Below are 16745 nucleotides of genomic sequence, written 5' to 3' on the forward strand. Positions count from 1 at the left end.
GTTTTGGAGAAGAAATTCATACTCACAATTTCCCATGAGTTTGTCCTTTATAGTCAGTTTGTTCATTAAGTTTATTTAGTCATGAAAAGAAAGACAGTTTGTTATTTAGTTTTTCTATGAAGATCTTAACATTTCTTCCCAAAAATACATAGTGCACCTTTAAACTGAAAGTCTATTTTTTTTTCTAAACAGATCAATCATTTCTTCAGCCGACAGGTATTTGAATAAGTGTTCAGTAATCCATGAACACCATCAGGCTAATATTGATTTTTACACGTTTTGTGTCACAATGTCTAGCCACTGTAATCGAGGCAACAGACCACACATCTTTCTCTCCAAATAACTGTGTCACCGTTTTACTTGCAGCACACAAGCACTCACCCGGAAGCAGAATTCTGGCATACCAACAATCTGTGCACGCTATCCTGAGTTGCCCACCAGTGGTGCACTCGACTGTAATTAAATCTCAGTCTACCTTCTCACCTAATCAGTCCCTCTGGGCTTTTAGAAGCAGGAGGTCCATCCCATACAATTACTGTGCACCAAGAGGAGCTCCTATCTCAGGCCCCGGCTATATTTTAAGTCCCCAAAGTAGCCATTTAGATCATAATAACAGTCTGGGAGATAAGATAAGGCCGAGCTAGGAAGTAGCCCATATTGCTGATATTAAATTAATCACAATCATTTTTATATCACTGCAGGCTCAATGAAGAATAATCAATATCCATGGACGGGCCCAGGTTGGCATGAGGCTGACATGACTGATAGGGCGATCAAACCTCCAAAGATGTATAAGAGAAAATTGAGGCGGTGGATATTTGATATGATACAATATTTCTAACCAGGTCTTCCAAATTAATTCTAAACACGTTGTTTGTCGGTGACTTAAACATACGTTCTCTGATTCTGAGTCCCTGTCAGCAGGATGGTAATTTTGTAAAACCCTTCCTAAATGCATATGCCTTCATCAAAATGTTTTGTTTGTTTGTTTGTTTGTCTTTTGATCTGCAGTAAAGTGTGAAGATCTTTACTTAGGAAAAGGTACTAATACCACCCTGCAAAAATCCTGCATTGAAAATGTTATTTAAGTAAAAATCAATTAAGGCAATTTATCAGAAGGCTCTCAGTGTCTGTTGTACTATTATATATCAATACCCATGCATGAATATGAACATGGGATGCATTGTTTACTTTTTTGTTAAAAAAAAAAAAGTAAATCTATTTTCTCCAATATTCAATTGATTCTGAAAAATTATGATATCATGTCTATCACAAGATCTCATGACCAAGATTGGCACTTTCGCAATGCTCGTTTTGTCCAACCAGTTGTACTGACTTCAAGATTGATTAAAAGAAAAGATTATCAGAATAATTTAAAGTGTGTGCCCCATGTGTGGAGACTGAGTCCTCGGCAGTGGCCCATGTTTGATTCCAGCCTGTGGCCGTTTGCTGCTTGTCACCCCATCTCTCTCTCTCTCTCTCTCTCTCTCTCTCTCCTTCCTTTCCTTGTCTGATTGTCTGTCTGTCGGCATTCTGCTCAGTTTCTTCGACATGAGGAGCTCTCCTGTGGAAGCAACCTGTCCTCTGTGACACTAGAGGGAGCTTTCTAACATTTAACACGAAAAAAACAATACACCCTGCTGATGCGAGTCACTCAGTGTTGACTGAGGGTATTTAAACTCATTCTTCTTGTCAGGTAAATCCCGACCGAACACACTGACTCATGTTCTCAGTGCACAACTGAGGATAAAACCAAGATCCAGTTTTAGTGTTTACTCCATAATAGAGAGTGAATATATTATCTTCTGAATCATCCTGTGGTCTCTTGAGACTTCTAAGGCAACTATTGACCTCCATCTTTGGCAATTCTACACGAGCAAGTAACATAGGAAGAAACATATTTCCAACATCCAGCAATATGTTAATATAGAAAAAAGATGATGTTTATCTTTTAAAAACAATTTGATAGTCCAGGCTATCGATAAATCTATAACCACCCAGGAAAATCTTTATAAATACAAACATGTCCACAAGAACACATTAACAAAACAGTCAGTGCATTCATGCATGCCGTCCAGCTTACACTCAAGTGTCAGACACAAGAGATTATTCACTCTATTGGCTTTTGAAGAATGTTTTGCTTGTTTTGATCGTTTCTCCAACAAAAAAAAAAAAAAAAAAAAACATTGCGGCATGATATAATGGAGGTCATCCCCAGTGAAGACATCAGATACCACCATGCTCCTCAGCTGATGCTCTCTACTGTATAATGTTTGGGACCCTTTCTTATCCTGACCTATACTCACCGTCTTAATCAATTATGAAGGTATTTCATCTAGCAGACCTCTTAAAACCTCAGAAGGAAAAATCTCTCATTTTACACATGGAGTTTGGAATGGAAAAAGTACTTGATTCCATTCAGATGCAGTGTGTAATCTGCAAAGTAACTAGTAACTAAAGCTGTAAAATAAATGTAGTGAGTAAAAAAGTACAATATTTGCCTGCAAATATAGTGGAGCAGAAGTATGAGGTAGAAACTCAAGGAAATAGTCAAGTACCTCAAAACTGTACTTAAGTAACAACCTCAGAGGAAAATCTTGCAATTTCCAAATGCAGTTTGGAATGTAGAGGTACCTGATTACATCCAGATGGAGCATGTAATGTGCAAAGTAACTAGTAACTAATACATGTAGTGAGTAAAAGGTACAATACACATTGCCTGCAAAATATAGTGGAGAAAAGTATAAGTACCTCAAGATTCTACTTACATACAGCACTTGAGTAAATGTACTTAGTTACATTCCATCAGTGCACACTTTCAAATCTCCTGATCATGAAGGTTTTTTTTTATCCAGCAGACCCCTTATTAAAATCTATCATTTCCCGGATGCAGTTTTGAAGGTAAAGGTGTAGCTTCTCTTCAACAACACAGCCTGATGCTCCTTCAGGCATCTCTCCATGCAGTCACGTCCTGTAAACAACACACGTGTCCTCTCACGAATCCATCTCTAAATGACACAGAAAGGCACAGCTGAATAAAAACCACACATCCTCTGGGGTGTACAGGCGGCCTGCACGCAGACAAATGATAACGCTGCATGGAGCTAAAAGTAATCAATTTGCAAGTGATGCTCCTGTGGATGCCTGCGGCTGATACAGCACTGCCTCCCTCCACCCGCACCCGCCCCTCCTCCCCATTCATCCATTCATCTGGTTTACTCTGCAGCACCACGCTGCCTGGACCTGCTCAGTCTGGGATAGCTGCACACACCATGAGAGGTCCATTTTGTGGGGGGAAAGCTGCACTTTTTCTTGGCATGAGGGAACGCTTGGCGGAGACCTCAGAGGCAGCAGCAGCAGCATCCCCAGCAGCATCCATCGGTCGGACGGCGGTGACTCATTGCGCACGGTCGGTCAGTCAGTCAGTCAGTCAGGGCGCTTGAATTTTTGCGCTCTGCCGTGGAGGATCGATACCTCTAAGACCCAAATTGTGGTGGAAGGCGTGGCTTGGTGTCACCGACACAGGGTTGCTTTTTTTTTTGTTTTCCTTCCCCATATGCATTTCTAGGGTTTAGCCTCATCTCACTGACACCGACGCGCACACGGCACCCTAAAGACACGGGACGCAACGCGACTCTGCAGGTAAGCGAACCCTGCTCTCTCCCATCGCACTGTGCTCTCCCTTTGTGTCAGATGTTCAATTTGTCCGCAAGGTCATATCAAATCAGTAAATATCGGTGGCCTCTGAGATGTCGGGGTGGGACGGGACCGCGGATGCAGGCTGGTACAGAACATGACATAGATGTTAATTGGGGCCCCCCCCCCCCCGAATGGGTCGTGTTTAATGTCTGCAATGTGTGCCGTTGTGCATGAATTCACATTCTGCATGCACTCTTTCTAAACTGCTGCAGGCAACAACAAAAAAAAGAAAAGAAAAAAAAAGAAGAAGAAATCCCAGACACCAGGGCGTTTTGAATTGTTGATGTCTAATTTACAGTCAGGCTACGCTTTCCATAAATATTTGCGCTCTGACAACAGACACGCAGATGCTTAGTGGGAGAGCACACACAAATGGGCTACACCTGTCCCTGACCCAAAACAAAAGCCTTGCTGTTCTGTTTTTATTCAAGTCACACCATCATGTGCACAAAAAAAAAAAAGGTAGGTGATCACTGTCACAGTAAGACTCACAGCACTCATTCTACACATAAATGTGATCTGATTGGTGTGAAATCTGCTCTGTTTGTCGTTGTGGGGGGGACTTGAGATGATGCTTCTGGTTGTGAGGAGGGAGGGAAAAAGCTCAAAGAGACAAGGCAGATGAAGTGCACATTATGCGGAATGGATTATCATCAGTAAATGGAAATGGACAGCCTGCTCTCCTGTGAGACTGATGCCTCTCCCCCCCCTCTGGATGTGGCTGCCCTGTTTGACTGAAGTCCTGATCCCAGCGCGATTCATTTGTCTGTCTCTGAAGGATCAGATATTTCAGACGTCTGCTGAGTGCTGGCACATTACTTGCAGAATTGGCCCAGATGCTTTGACACTTTTAGGAGACGGACTGAGATGGAGTCATTCATCAGGCCTGTGTGAGGAGATTTGTGAAACTGTAGGTCAATGACTAGGATTCATACAAGATTGATTACGAGACAAAAAAGCCAGACACACACACACACACACACACACACACACACACACACACACACACACACACACACACACACACACATCTCTGGCTTTCAAACCTTTTCTGTTAATTTGCAGTGACAGGAAGAGGTCTCAAACAGATGAGTAATTGTTTTCAGGCAACGCTTTCAGCCCATTTGGGTTATTTTGTAGAAATGTTCGACAATTTCAACGAATCACTGTGATGTCACTGGAATTTCTAACTGTGATACCTTAAAAAAACATCGATGTTCAGCACCACTTGGTGCAACATAAAGGGGCTCATCATTTTTTAAAAGATGAACATTGGAAGGCTGCACCAGGGCAAGATACAAGCTTTCATTCTTGGCCAATAACAGCAGAAAGACTATCAAATATTAAATATCACACTTGTTTAAGAAACATTCATTGTCTCGTTAGGTCAGGCCTTCACAAATACTGTGTTTTTGTTGCTTTCAGAGAGACAAGAGCATGAGAAAGTGCAGCTGGTATTGGTGTGTTGATACTCCAGAAAATGAGTGCTGAAACCATTTCAAATATATAAAATCGATTTTATATCAATATATCGATGTTAGTGCTCTTGTACCGTACATTAATGTTATAAAATGCATTATTGCATAATAAAATACAATAAAACTTTGTTCTGTAGTAATCCATGTCATAGCAGTATCACATATAAAGATAATGTATATAAGAACTTATCCATATAAAAAAAGTACGTAAATGGCCCCTAAACTTGATGATGCCCTAAAAACAACGGTTATTGCACACTGGGGTCAGGTGGTTGTTTAGATGGGGTGAGTGAAAAAGCTGTTTTTTAATTTATTTTAATCAAAAGTATGTTCTATTCGTTGGCTTTTTTCAGCCTGCATATGTCGATATTTTATTTCTCTACTTTTGTTCAAGGATCATAAACTTTGCTTTTCTTTCGCCTGATAGCATTTCTGTATTCTCTTTAGGGAATCCCTCCCAGGTTGTACTAGTTTGACATGGGCTTAACTTCTTTAATGGCAGTTCACACAACATATCAAAGATACATTTCTATGGTTATCTGAATGTTGTGTGTGTGTACCTTGATTTATTTCCACAGCATCTTATCACAAGCAGGTTTCGAGGAGCATGGAAGAGACAGGAAACACACACTAGATCTAACAGATCAACAATCAATGATCAATCAATTAAAGATAAATAAAGAGAAGTAGCACTATGAAATTATGTATAGTAAAGTCTTTAGTGTTATTAATTTGATCATTACCCTAGGAATCACATATGTATTAATCTTAATTCAAAGCACAAGTTAAATTAGGCAAATATAGGTCGTTGATTGTTCTGGTGCTTCGCCTTTATTCTAACACTGATTATGTAAATTCATGTTAATGACTGTTCAAAGAAACTACCTGGAATGTTAGACTGAATTTGCATAATGCTCACATATGCCTGGGCTGCTCTGCAAGTCTGGTCTGATTCTTTTTGTCTAATTCAAGATTGAAGGTAATGAAGAGTTCAGCTCCGTCATTGAAAACAAACTGAGTCTGTTTTTGTTTCCCTCCTTTAGGAAATCGCGTGGCGTGACTGGCAAATCTGCGCCTGTTTTCCTCCTTGGATTACGACAATATTTAAAGACTGAAACAGTGAATCCGGCATGGGAACTAACCCAAAAAGGACAGTGACTGTCCAGATGGTGCCTCAGCTGGCTGTGGTGGACACGCTGGGCAATAAGGAGCCAAATGCCAACTGGGCTAAAGAGCCCAACCTCAAACTCTCTCAGGTTTGTCCAAACCCCACACTCCCATCTCCTGACCACAAACAGGATATCTCACCTCTGACTGCTTCTCCCACTAACACCATCCAGCATACCCAAAAAACAGCCTCCAAGGGGGGTGAAGCATTGAGCAGCGATGTGTCAGACAAGCCAGTTCCGACTAATGGAAATAAATCAGAGCGTGGGATGGGCGGAGACAAACCGGTGCCAGCGCTGCCCTCCACAGGCCAAGGTGTGGGTGAGGCAGGATGCGACCAGAGGGATTCTAACGCTAATGTGAAAATGTTAAGCCTGGCAGATGAAAAGGCAATCTGTAAGGCTGCTGTGTTGCCTGCTCTTTCAGCAACAAAGGTCGACACGCAGACCAACGACTGCAGAATAAAAGGGCCAAGTGCTGCAGAGGAGGGGAGTGCACAGCTGACATCTTCACCCAAAGCCACAGCAGGAGAGGACAGTAATAAACATGCTTCTCCAAATCATAGAAATCTTAACACCGCCTGTGAATTGAGGCATACGGCATCCAAGCCACAAAACGATAAAAATGGGAGCGCTTCAGCTCCCGAGAACAAGAACACTGCTGCGCCACAGAAAGCTCCTGAGCCCGATCATATACGTCGCTGCTCACAAAGCTCTGTCGGTCTGCAAGAGACGCCCGAACCTAAACAAAGCGTGGAAGCTACCGCAGCTCCGCTTAGCTCCAGTACACCTGCGTCTAACGGTAAAGATGCGGACGCCAGGTTTACAAACAAGAATTCAAGTTCAGCACATCCGGAGAAGGATTTGCCACCAGTAAAGCAACCACAAGTCTCCTCAGATAAACATCAGCCGGTGTCCTCGCAGACAGACTCCTCCGCTCTGCCCACGGCTTCGCCAAAGATGGCGGCACAAGGGCAGGTGGCTGAGGGAGTCAGGCAGACTGACACAGCTGCCTTTGAAGGGCAGCAGCTCTGCAAGCTGTACCGAGAGGCTGCGACGATGACCGTAACCCCGTCATGCACCCCGGTCAAGCAGCGTCAGGACATGGAGGTTCAGGCGGTGGCTAACACGTGCAGCAAGGCCGTGGCCACGAGTCCGAGCCTGCTGCCCTTCGCCATGACCCGCAGGCCGAGCGGTGGTGGTGCAGTCCCCAGAGAGGAGGTGCAGAGCCTGGCTGTAGTCTACCAGGTCGACAGGAGCGTTGGGCTGCATCAGATGAACATAAGTACTCTGCCCGCCTCCTCTGATCCGAGGTCAGAGAGACTCACTGTTGAGGCGGAGATGTGCCCAAACCAGACTGCCGGTGTTGTTTTCCACTCAGATGCTCTGCCTCAGCAGCAAGATAAAGGGTTAGAAGCGAAGCCTAAAGACCCCAGCTTGTCTCTCTGCAACACCCAGCCAGTTTATCAAATCAACATCGAGCACAGCAAGGAGAAAGGAGAGACAGGTAACTCCCAGTCTAAAGAGGAAGTTCAGACATCCGCAGTGAAAGCAGCCGCTGCTGAAGCTCCCTCTCTCAAATCAGGAACACCCCCAGAGACAGCCGTTGCTACCAAGCCCGGATCTGCTGACAGTAACAAGGCTGCGCTGTCTCAGGCTGCTGTTACAACCAAACCCAGCCAGGCCCTGCCAACAACAACAGCAACAAGCACTACATCAAAGTCAGGTCCAACTAAAAATAAAGCCGGGAGCCCTAAAGAGAAGGCTAAAGCTGGGGGGAAAACGAAGGGGGCAAAGTCCGGCAAGCAGAAAATAGAGCCAGAGAGAAAAGAGGAAGAGGATGACCAGAAGGAGAAAGGAAAGAGCGTCCATGACGTCGTCTGGGATGAGCAAGGGATGACGTGGGAGGTCTACGGCGCCTCTGTGGACCCGGAGTCCCTCGGTTTCGCCATCCAGAGCCACTTGCAGTGCAAAATCAAGGAGCAAGAGCGGAAACTAATTGTCCGGACCTCCCTCCGGAAGTCAGTCTCCGCCGCCGAGTCGCCACAACATGGCAGGAAGAACAAAAGGAGGCAGCAGAACATTTTCAGGTCAATGCTGCAAAATGTCAGACGGCCCAACTGCTGTGTGCGTCCCCCTCCCTCCTCCGTCCTCGAGTAGCACAGCACGGCGGTAGCCAATGTCGGACTCCTCCCTTTTTTCCTAGAGGTCAAACTGTCCTCCCGTCGTCACCAGTGCAATGCCAAGTGAAACATTTATTGGGGGGGGGCGTCGATCCCTGTAAGTATACCAGAGTGTTGTAGCATAAAGAGTCAAACTATTTGTGATGTATGTGATCAAAGAAGGTAGTAAAATATAAAATATGAAATGTAAAATGAACAACTCAAGACTTATTTTCTAGAAATAGCTATTACAAAAAAGAGAGAGAAAAACATTTTTGAATAACAAGGCAATAAAGGCAATAATAGTGAAACGCATGTATATTAGTCACAAGATGTAATGTATGACCTAAGATGAAGTCCGAACCTTCTCAGTAAACGGCACTGATCGCGAGGTCGACATGTTACTTACTGTCAGAATATTTGTGCAAATATATTACAACCAACATCTCATTACATTTGGTGCATTTGTTATACGTTTCTGAGGTGTTTTGGGGCCCTATATTTATAAGACTGCTGTATTTTCCTTTTCGTGCAATTTTTTTTTTTTTTTAAAGTGAGTGATTACGTTGTGCCAAAAGGGACTGTATGCATACATGCACTGTTTAATCTCTGTTCATCTTTGGTTTTCTATTAAAACAACAAAAATCTAAGTTGAGCTTTACATATTCCTCATTTCTGACCTTTAGAGAAGGACTTCAGCAACAAAGTCTCCAGAATGAATGGTAACTAAGTGAATTTTTGCAAAAAATCACGAATAGAGACGGTTCCACTTCCTGTAACAAAAATAGCCTGATTTGGTCACCATATACAACTGGAAGTGTCCACAGGTCTCCTTAAATCAGCCAGCTTTATGGCAACATGGCTGGAATTGTCCTCAGATGTCCTCTAAAAATATCCAGTGGTGGGACTCAATATGTGGTCTGCTGTTTGGCAGCCATATTGGCTGGTAATAGCATAACCACCATCCCCTCCTCCCCCTTATAAAAAAGGTGGCTAAAAGGCATATAATGTGCACGTGATATGCCATGTTTGATACTCATTTCAACCTTGGACGGATCTATTTTAGAAAGTTTCCTGCTAACATTATATCTTGGCGAATGGGCTGACTTCAGGCAGGTTCAGCTGCCCTGTCCTGATGATGTTAAAGCTTCTTTTCTGAGGTTTGTTTACTTGACAAAGCGGTTGAAAGCTTACTATGCGTAGGTTATGGTGGCATCTAGTGGTGAGGCTGCAACCAACTGAATAACCCTCGCCTCAACTTCCTCTGCAGTGGCCACTAAAAAGAATGCGAAAAGAGAATAAGTATATGGTTTGTCCGTTGAGAGACACTCTGGTGCAACATATCAAGTCCCGTACTACCTCTGTAGATATAAAAGGTTTATCAAATAAATTATGTAAAAATAATGTTACATTTCTGCAACCGGGATCATTAACAGATGCATCAGTATATCAAGCAGCACTGATGTTTGTGTGGCAGCCAAGTGTGCATGTCAGTTGATGTGAGAGCAGCAGGCGACATCAGCACCGTCCACAGAAGATGTGAGGCAGGGACAGACTGCAGCGGAGAGTAAAGGTATAGTAGGCTGTAAGCTGTAGGCTGATCAATCAGTGTCAAACTTAACGAGACTGTTTCTGATCTCTAACGAGGGCATGGCGTTTGTTGGGGGGGAGACTAAACAAAGAAAGTTTTAGCATCTGGGCCTGGACAAGAAGATTTGATGATCAGTGCAGGTTTTTGCAGGAATGCACTAATCAGCATGGCTTATACGGAATACCTCCAAGTATAGGATGGTTTCAGTTTTATCTGTATGGAGAGAGGGAATCTTCACGATAATAACCATTAATAAATGGTAAATTTATAGTTAAGTAAATTTTAGTTAATAGTCACTTCACTGTTAACCAACAGTTATATTTATAAAACATTTATTAAGGCACAGTTGAAACTGATGTAAATATTGTAAACCTATATTCAGTGTCAATTGTATGCAATTTAATAGAGATCAGTGTGAGATCATGTGCTCCTCTGATTTAATTAACATTCCCAAGTTAATTATGGAGCTCTCCTGAGATAGATAGATAGATAGATAGATAGATAGATAGATAGATAGATAGATAGATAGATAGATAGATAGATAGATAGATAGATAGATAGATAGATAGATAGATAGACGATGTAGTTCATCTTTAAACATTTTGATGTCCCTTATACAATTGCAACTGATGTTTATAAACCTTGGTTTAATAAACGGTTTATAAAGCACTTCATTATCTGTTTCTTTAAGAGTGAAATAACTGTTAACTAGTGTTTAATTCCCCAAAAAATCAACACACGTGTATTTGAAAAACATTTTTTTAATACTCGTGCATGACAACTTATAACAAGGTTTATAATGTATTATCAGCAGTGGAACAATTCATCTCTAAAATCAGTACTCATTAAAACAATAAAATAAACATGGGCTTTATAGTCAGCCCATGTTTATAATGCATATAATGCGTATATAATATGAGTGCTTATGAGTATGATTCTACGTAACTATAGATACTTTATATTGCATTATAGGCATGGGCTTCATAGAACTGATACCAAAGGAAACACATACATTAACTATCAAAACTTATCACCAGTTATAAAGACATGTATAGAATTGCTCTAACTTGTCGTTACAGGTTATAAAGTCTACATTTTTGAAAGAACATATTGTGTTACAAACATCAATGATATGCTATAGCATGACATGAGCTTTTAGGGAAAAACCTTCTTAAGTTGTCTTGCACATTCACAAGACATCATGATGCCTTATAAAAACTATGAATGTGCTTATAACAGCTTATAAACATGGCGTTCATTGAAAGTGTTACCGAAATGGTCTATTTCTCATTGTTTACTGTCAGATACCAGAGTGAGATCTGAGTGCCCAGAGACACTAAAACAGACAGCAGCTAATATTTAAAAACTTAATGTTATTCAGGTGTTGAGATGCCAAGAACAAATACGTAAACTAAATCAAAGAGAAGATGCCAGTTGTCTTGATCTTCCAAAATGGCACCAGAAAGTAAGTTAGGCGCAGGGCTCCAAACACCCACTCAGCGTTTTCTGGTTGATTTTTTTGGCACTTGAAGTTTTCTTAATTACAAGTTTCCAACTTGTAAACAGTGTAAACGCGTTAACGTCCAAGCTGACATCCAACTAAGACGAGGACACTTTTCCTGAAGCTCAGATATATCCGACTTGGCATCTAATGGTGCAGAAGAAACCAAACAAACATGGACGCCACATGTCAGCCAAAGACGGCCATTTGAAATAATTAGAGCCTCGACACGTGTGAGTGTGCTGAAGGTGTGGAAGTATTTTTAGTCTTGAAGCAGGTATTAAGAACATCATGAAAGCTCAGGATTGATTTCAAATCAGCGCAGAAACATTCAGTAATGATTAGGCAACAGACAGGCGCTGAGAAAAAATATTTATTTGAAAAAAACTGCAAACAAAATAATGACAACAATCATATGAGGGTTCATTGTTTATTGGCAATTTTGTCTTTTCATGCCTCTGATGGGATTCATGGCCTTGTGGGTCCTTTTATACTGATTGGCAGTCAGCACGTCATTAAAGATTAAAGATTTTGAGGCAAAGACACAATTAGAGCTGCAATGATTAGCTGATTCATTATTAATGGACAGAAAATAAATAAGCAGCTATCTCGATAACGATTAATCATAATTCAAGCAGACATGTCAAACGTTATGCAGTTCCAGCCTCTGAACTCTGAGGATCTGTCGTCTTTTTGTGTCTTACATTATCATAAATTGAGTATATGATTTTTGGGACTGTTGTTTGGACAGAACAAAAGAAATGATGACATCAACTTTGGTTTCCGAGAAATGTTACTGTAATATGATGTTTAGTAGACCAAATTATTAACGGATGACAAAAAAAAAAAAAAAAATCTAAAAATGAATTAGTAATGGAGATGATTGTTGGGTGCAAGCCTCGACCCTGTACTCAGTGTCAATTATATTTTAATAGAGTATCAGTGTGAGATCATCTGCTCCTCTGATTTAATTACCGTTCCCAGGTTAGTTGTGGAGCTCCTCTGAGTTTTGTCAGATAATGTTCCTACCCTCCATGGTTAAGTGTAGTAACATTATAATAACAATGTAATGTACTACCATTTTTTTGACTAAAATGCTTCATACGCATAAGAATATCTCCCGAAAAAACATTATTTAATGGCCAAAACGTCCTTTCAGTGCGCATTTACTCCCCTGACTGGGTTAACGCTGATTTCAGCCGACTGCTTTTATTGTCTTAACACGCATGCCACTTCCTGTTAGTATCAGGACGAGATAGCAGGGGAAAAGAGTCCTCTGTAGTCATAATCTCTGCGCTATGAAATGTCACAACCTGTAAGTCTGCTCTGACTGAAGCGCCTAATCCTAATGCCTTTTCCTTGATCCGCTGGGATCAGAGGACACAACGTCTGAGTTGTACTTATATCTGTCCCATCCTACCTGCTCAGATTTGTGTAAAAACAAGAGTCGGTGAATGTTTCTGGAAGTAGCAGTGAGTCCCTGTGACCTCATTACATAAATAGTGGCTTATTTAAAGGGGCCATTCACCCAAAAATAAAAAATACACATTTTTCCTCTTACCTCAGTGTTACATATTGATCTACCACAAATTGGTGTGAGCTGCTCAGTTCTGGAGATAAAATAATAGATTTGAAAAACTTAACAGCAATTTTTCTTTGACCAGTTACTCAGGATAACCCATAGACCTTGTTGTCGGCATTTCTTTAGGAACTCTTTTTCTCTCTACTGTAAGCATCCTCATGGACGAGAGGCTTGTAACAACCCAGGATGTAAACACTGGCGAGCTTTAACGTTAGCTGTCTCAGCTAGCCTATGTAATCGGTGGTGTCTATCTATCCAAGTGTTGTGTTTTATTTGATGAAGAAGCTTGGTCCAGGATATCTTTGTGGAGATCTGCATTTATTCTGATCAAAAGGGTGAATAACAAAATCGTCCGGGGGAATAATGATATCAAACTTGAGCTCCTACACAGGCATTATGTTAGCATATTACACGTCACGTTTAAGACAGCAAGCAAACTTATAAATGAAATTCAAGAGCAAGGCTAGAACAGAGAAATGTCTGACAGCAATGTTGCTTACCTCTCCAATGGGGTACGATATCAAAAGGGGAGAGGTGAAGGTCCAAAATGTTCCACATATCATCTGTGGAACAAATCATATCACATTAGATTCTGGATATGTAACTTAAGGTTACATAGTGTATGGTTATAAATATTTAGGCATCCAGATGTGCACCCCCTGGACTGACTGAGACTGAGCTCTCTCAGACTTCACTCAAACATGCTGCGACGTGTTCACTGTCATCACATCAAGTCTGTGAATTTGTGAGACTGCGCGGCTGACATAAGATGATAGACGGGCCCAAAGACTGCAGTGATAAAATGTGTTTGTTTACCTCTGTAACCTGTACTTCTACATATTTCTCTTGTTATGATGTGGCAGCAGAAAGTTTAGCAGCTTTAGGCCCCTTGAGGCCTGAATGAATTGTGGGTTTGGACAGCCCTGGGTACGTGCCGACTTTTTGCGAATGTGACCGCAAAGTCTGCGAGGTTTCAAGAGAGGTGACGTCTGGACATTTGGATAAAGCCCTTGTTGCAGTTATCAAGCCCTTTGGTCCATGATCAAACTGCACATTCCCTGTGGTAGAAGGAGAAGGACGTTAGATCCTGCATGAAACTGCTCAAAACAAATTCTGTGGATTGTCCTGAACGATGATTTCTGGAAACATTGCCGACATTTTTTTTTTTAGCACCACGAACCGAGTGCCTCTAGTTCTGTTATAATTAAGAGAAAGCAGACATCTCGAAGGCTGCTATCTCCCAAACGAGGGAACTCTAGGTAGATGCTCAGCACCACCAGTAAGAGGAAAAATAATGTATTTATAATTTTCGGGGAGAACTGTCCCTTTAAGACATGTCTTACACGAAATGCTGATGGATGGGTGTCAAACTGTCATCACTAATCCGTAGACTCACATTAAATACCAAATTCAGCCTCAGGTAGATCAACGTGTCTCTCTCTTCCTCTGCTGCTTGCTGTTCCAGTCTCGGCCAGCTTCTCCTTTCTGCACGGACTCTGTCCATTTCTGTCCGCTCGGTCACCGGCCTAACTCCTGATTCTTTCACCCTGGCTTTAATTAGCCGTGTTTTAATTTTTAATAACCCCCTACCCACTGTGCCGTTATGCCTGGTTCCCATTTGGAAGTGCAGATTAGATTCGGCCACAGGCGGTGTGGTTAGCACAGGGGGAGATTTATTCCAGTGACAAGGAGCATGGAGAGGGATTTCAAAGGCACATGGACAAATACCACCCGCTGCTGCAGTTACCAGAGGACAGCTTTCAATATTCACCTCACTGGCTGTGTGCTCCATGTCTTCCAAGGATATTTTAATTAACACAGGCCTTACACTCTATATTCTTATACGGGAAGAGATATCCAGCAGTGGAGCATACTGTTGACTCAGTGGTCTATGGATGTTAGTCTTACAAATCTACTGAGCTGGAATCTGCTCGCACTTCTGATGCGGGTCATTTCCAACTTTTTTAGATGAGACGCTGGGGCCTTTTCTCCTTGTTTACTGGTTTTATGCTAAGCTACGCTAACCGGCAGCTGGTTCCAGCTACATATTTATCACAAAGACATGACAGTAGTATCAGTCTTTTCATCTAACTCTGCAAGAAAGCTCCACAATGTGCAAGTATTCTTCTGTCCTTCCCTACCCCGTCTTTGGCAGCTGCATAGCCACAGGTGGACCTACATGTGCCATCTAAATCTAAATATGGCATGCCTAGGAAAATTAAAACATAGAAATCATTCATGACAAAAAAAGCTAACTAGCTTAGGCCTAGAGCGTTCATTAAAAATACAATGTAAAAAAAATTCAAGTTATTTAAGAGGCCATGCAGACAACAGCTGTCAGAAAAGGGCAGTTGAGGGAAAACATTTGCCGATGTCAGAGATCCTGGGATCTTGACCAAAACCGACCACTCTAGCCACGGCCCCCCGGACAGGACGCTGCTGTTACTGTTACGGATCTTCAGCAACACACCACAAGCAGATGTTTTGGTGAGTAGGCCACTGCAGATGCCACAAGTCAAGGTTTGACATTGCCGCAACGGTCGTGCTTGAAAGCAGCGCAGCAATTTTCATTTTTTTACTGTTTATTGCAGTACAGAAAGCAGAAGTGATTTTGCAGCTCGCCTAGATTTTATAATAAGGCGTTTAATACTGTTCAGGTTGATCTACAAATTTCTTCTTACTTTGGTTCACGCTCACCTTGTATCCCACAGGCCCACCTAAATTAATATTTCTGGCTATGCTGCAGGTCTGTGGCACTCAGGCTTAAGCACATTAGTTCCTGCTGATGACATACATCGTTCATAAGTGGGTCGCAAACATGTCATTTATTTTTAATGACGGCACAATCATTTCCGACAACACCTGGGCGCTGCAACTTTCAAACAAACGTTACTTTACAGTGAATAAATAGTCCAATTGCTGAGGATTAATACACATTAGATGCACTTTGCAGGGTCATGTACAAGACAGATCAGGTTTTGGTTATGATTATCGGAATCAAGTCATTGCTGGCTTTGGTGTTTTCATGGGATTTGTTGACAAAACAATACTGTCATTAAACACAAAACGCACAGTGATGCACATTTTGCTTTGCATATAAACGCACTGATTGCCATTCTAGTAATTCTGTGTTTTGTTTATGGTCCTAAAATAAGTGATGAGCAGCTCCTCTCTGCAGCTCAATCCCATCGTTTAACGCTCTTTGCTTCTTTATCTAATATGCAAATATATACTGATTCCATCACGATTGAATGCAAAAGCATGAGTCATGTTTCCATTTTGTATTTTTTTTTTTTTTTTTTTTTGGCTTTAAGATCATAACTTATAGCCTGTAACGATGTGCTGTTAATAGTTATTCCAGTGATTAAATCTCTGACTGTGACAGTTCAGCACCAATACACAGCTTGAGAGCGAAATAATAATCTCTCAAGTGTTACCACTTAACAAGGAATCTCCCAGGCTGTGTCAGAAGCTAAAATTAAAGACTGATAGTCCGAGAGAGGAAGCAGGAGCCCCCTGTTACAGCCCGAGGGCCTCCCCTGACTCACGCTGAGATGTTGAAGCGT

At 41.9% G+C, this 16745-nt stretch overlaps 1 protein-coding gene and 1 long non-coding RNA gene across 2 annotated transcripts; one reads left to right on the forward strand and one right to left on the reverse strand.

Annotated features, from left to right (window-relative positions):
- The first annotated feature begins 3059 nt into the window (after positions 1–3059).
- Positions 3060–9081, forward strand: gprin3 (GPRIN family member 3). The gene is made up of 2 exons (XM_037104558.1): positions 3060–3642; positions 6221–9081. The coding sequence occupies exon 2, from the start codon at positions 6308–6310 to the stop codon at positions 8501–8503; it is 2196 nt and encodes a 731-aa protein (XP_036960453.1). The 5' UTR covers positions 3060–3642; positions 6221–6307; the 3' UTR covers positions 8504–9081.
- Positions 9082–13478: 4397 nt separating this feature from the next.
- On the reverse strand, positions 13479–14541 carry LOC119020596. The gene is made up of 2 exons (XR_005075377.1): positions 13996–14541; positions 13479–13742 (listed from the first exon to the last, which is right to left on the reverse strand). It is a non-coding gene; the product is annotated as an uncharacterized LOC119020596 (long non-coding RNA).
- Between the last annotated feature and the right edge of the window lie 2204 nt (positions 14542–16745).

Source organism: Acanthopagrus latus, chromosome 1 (assembly GCF_904848185.1).
Source record: "Acanthopagrus latus isolate v.2019 chromosome 1, fAcaLat1.1, whole genome shotgun sequence".
Classification (NCBI taxonomy): domain Eukaryota; kingdom Metazoa; phylum Chordata; class Actinopteri; order Spariformes; family Sparidae; genus Acanthopagrus; species Acanthopagrus latus.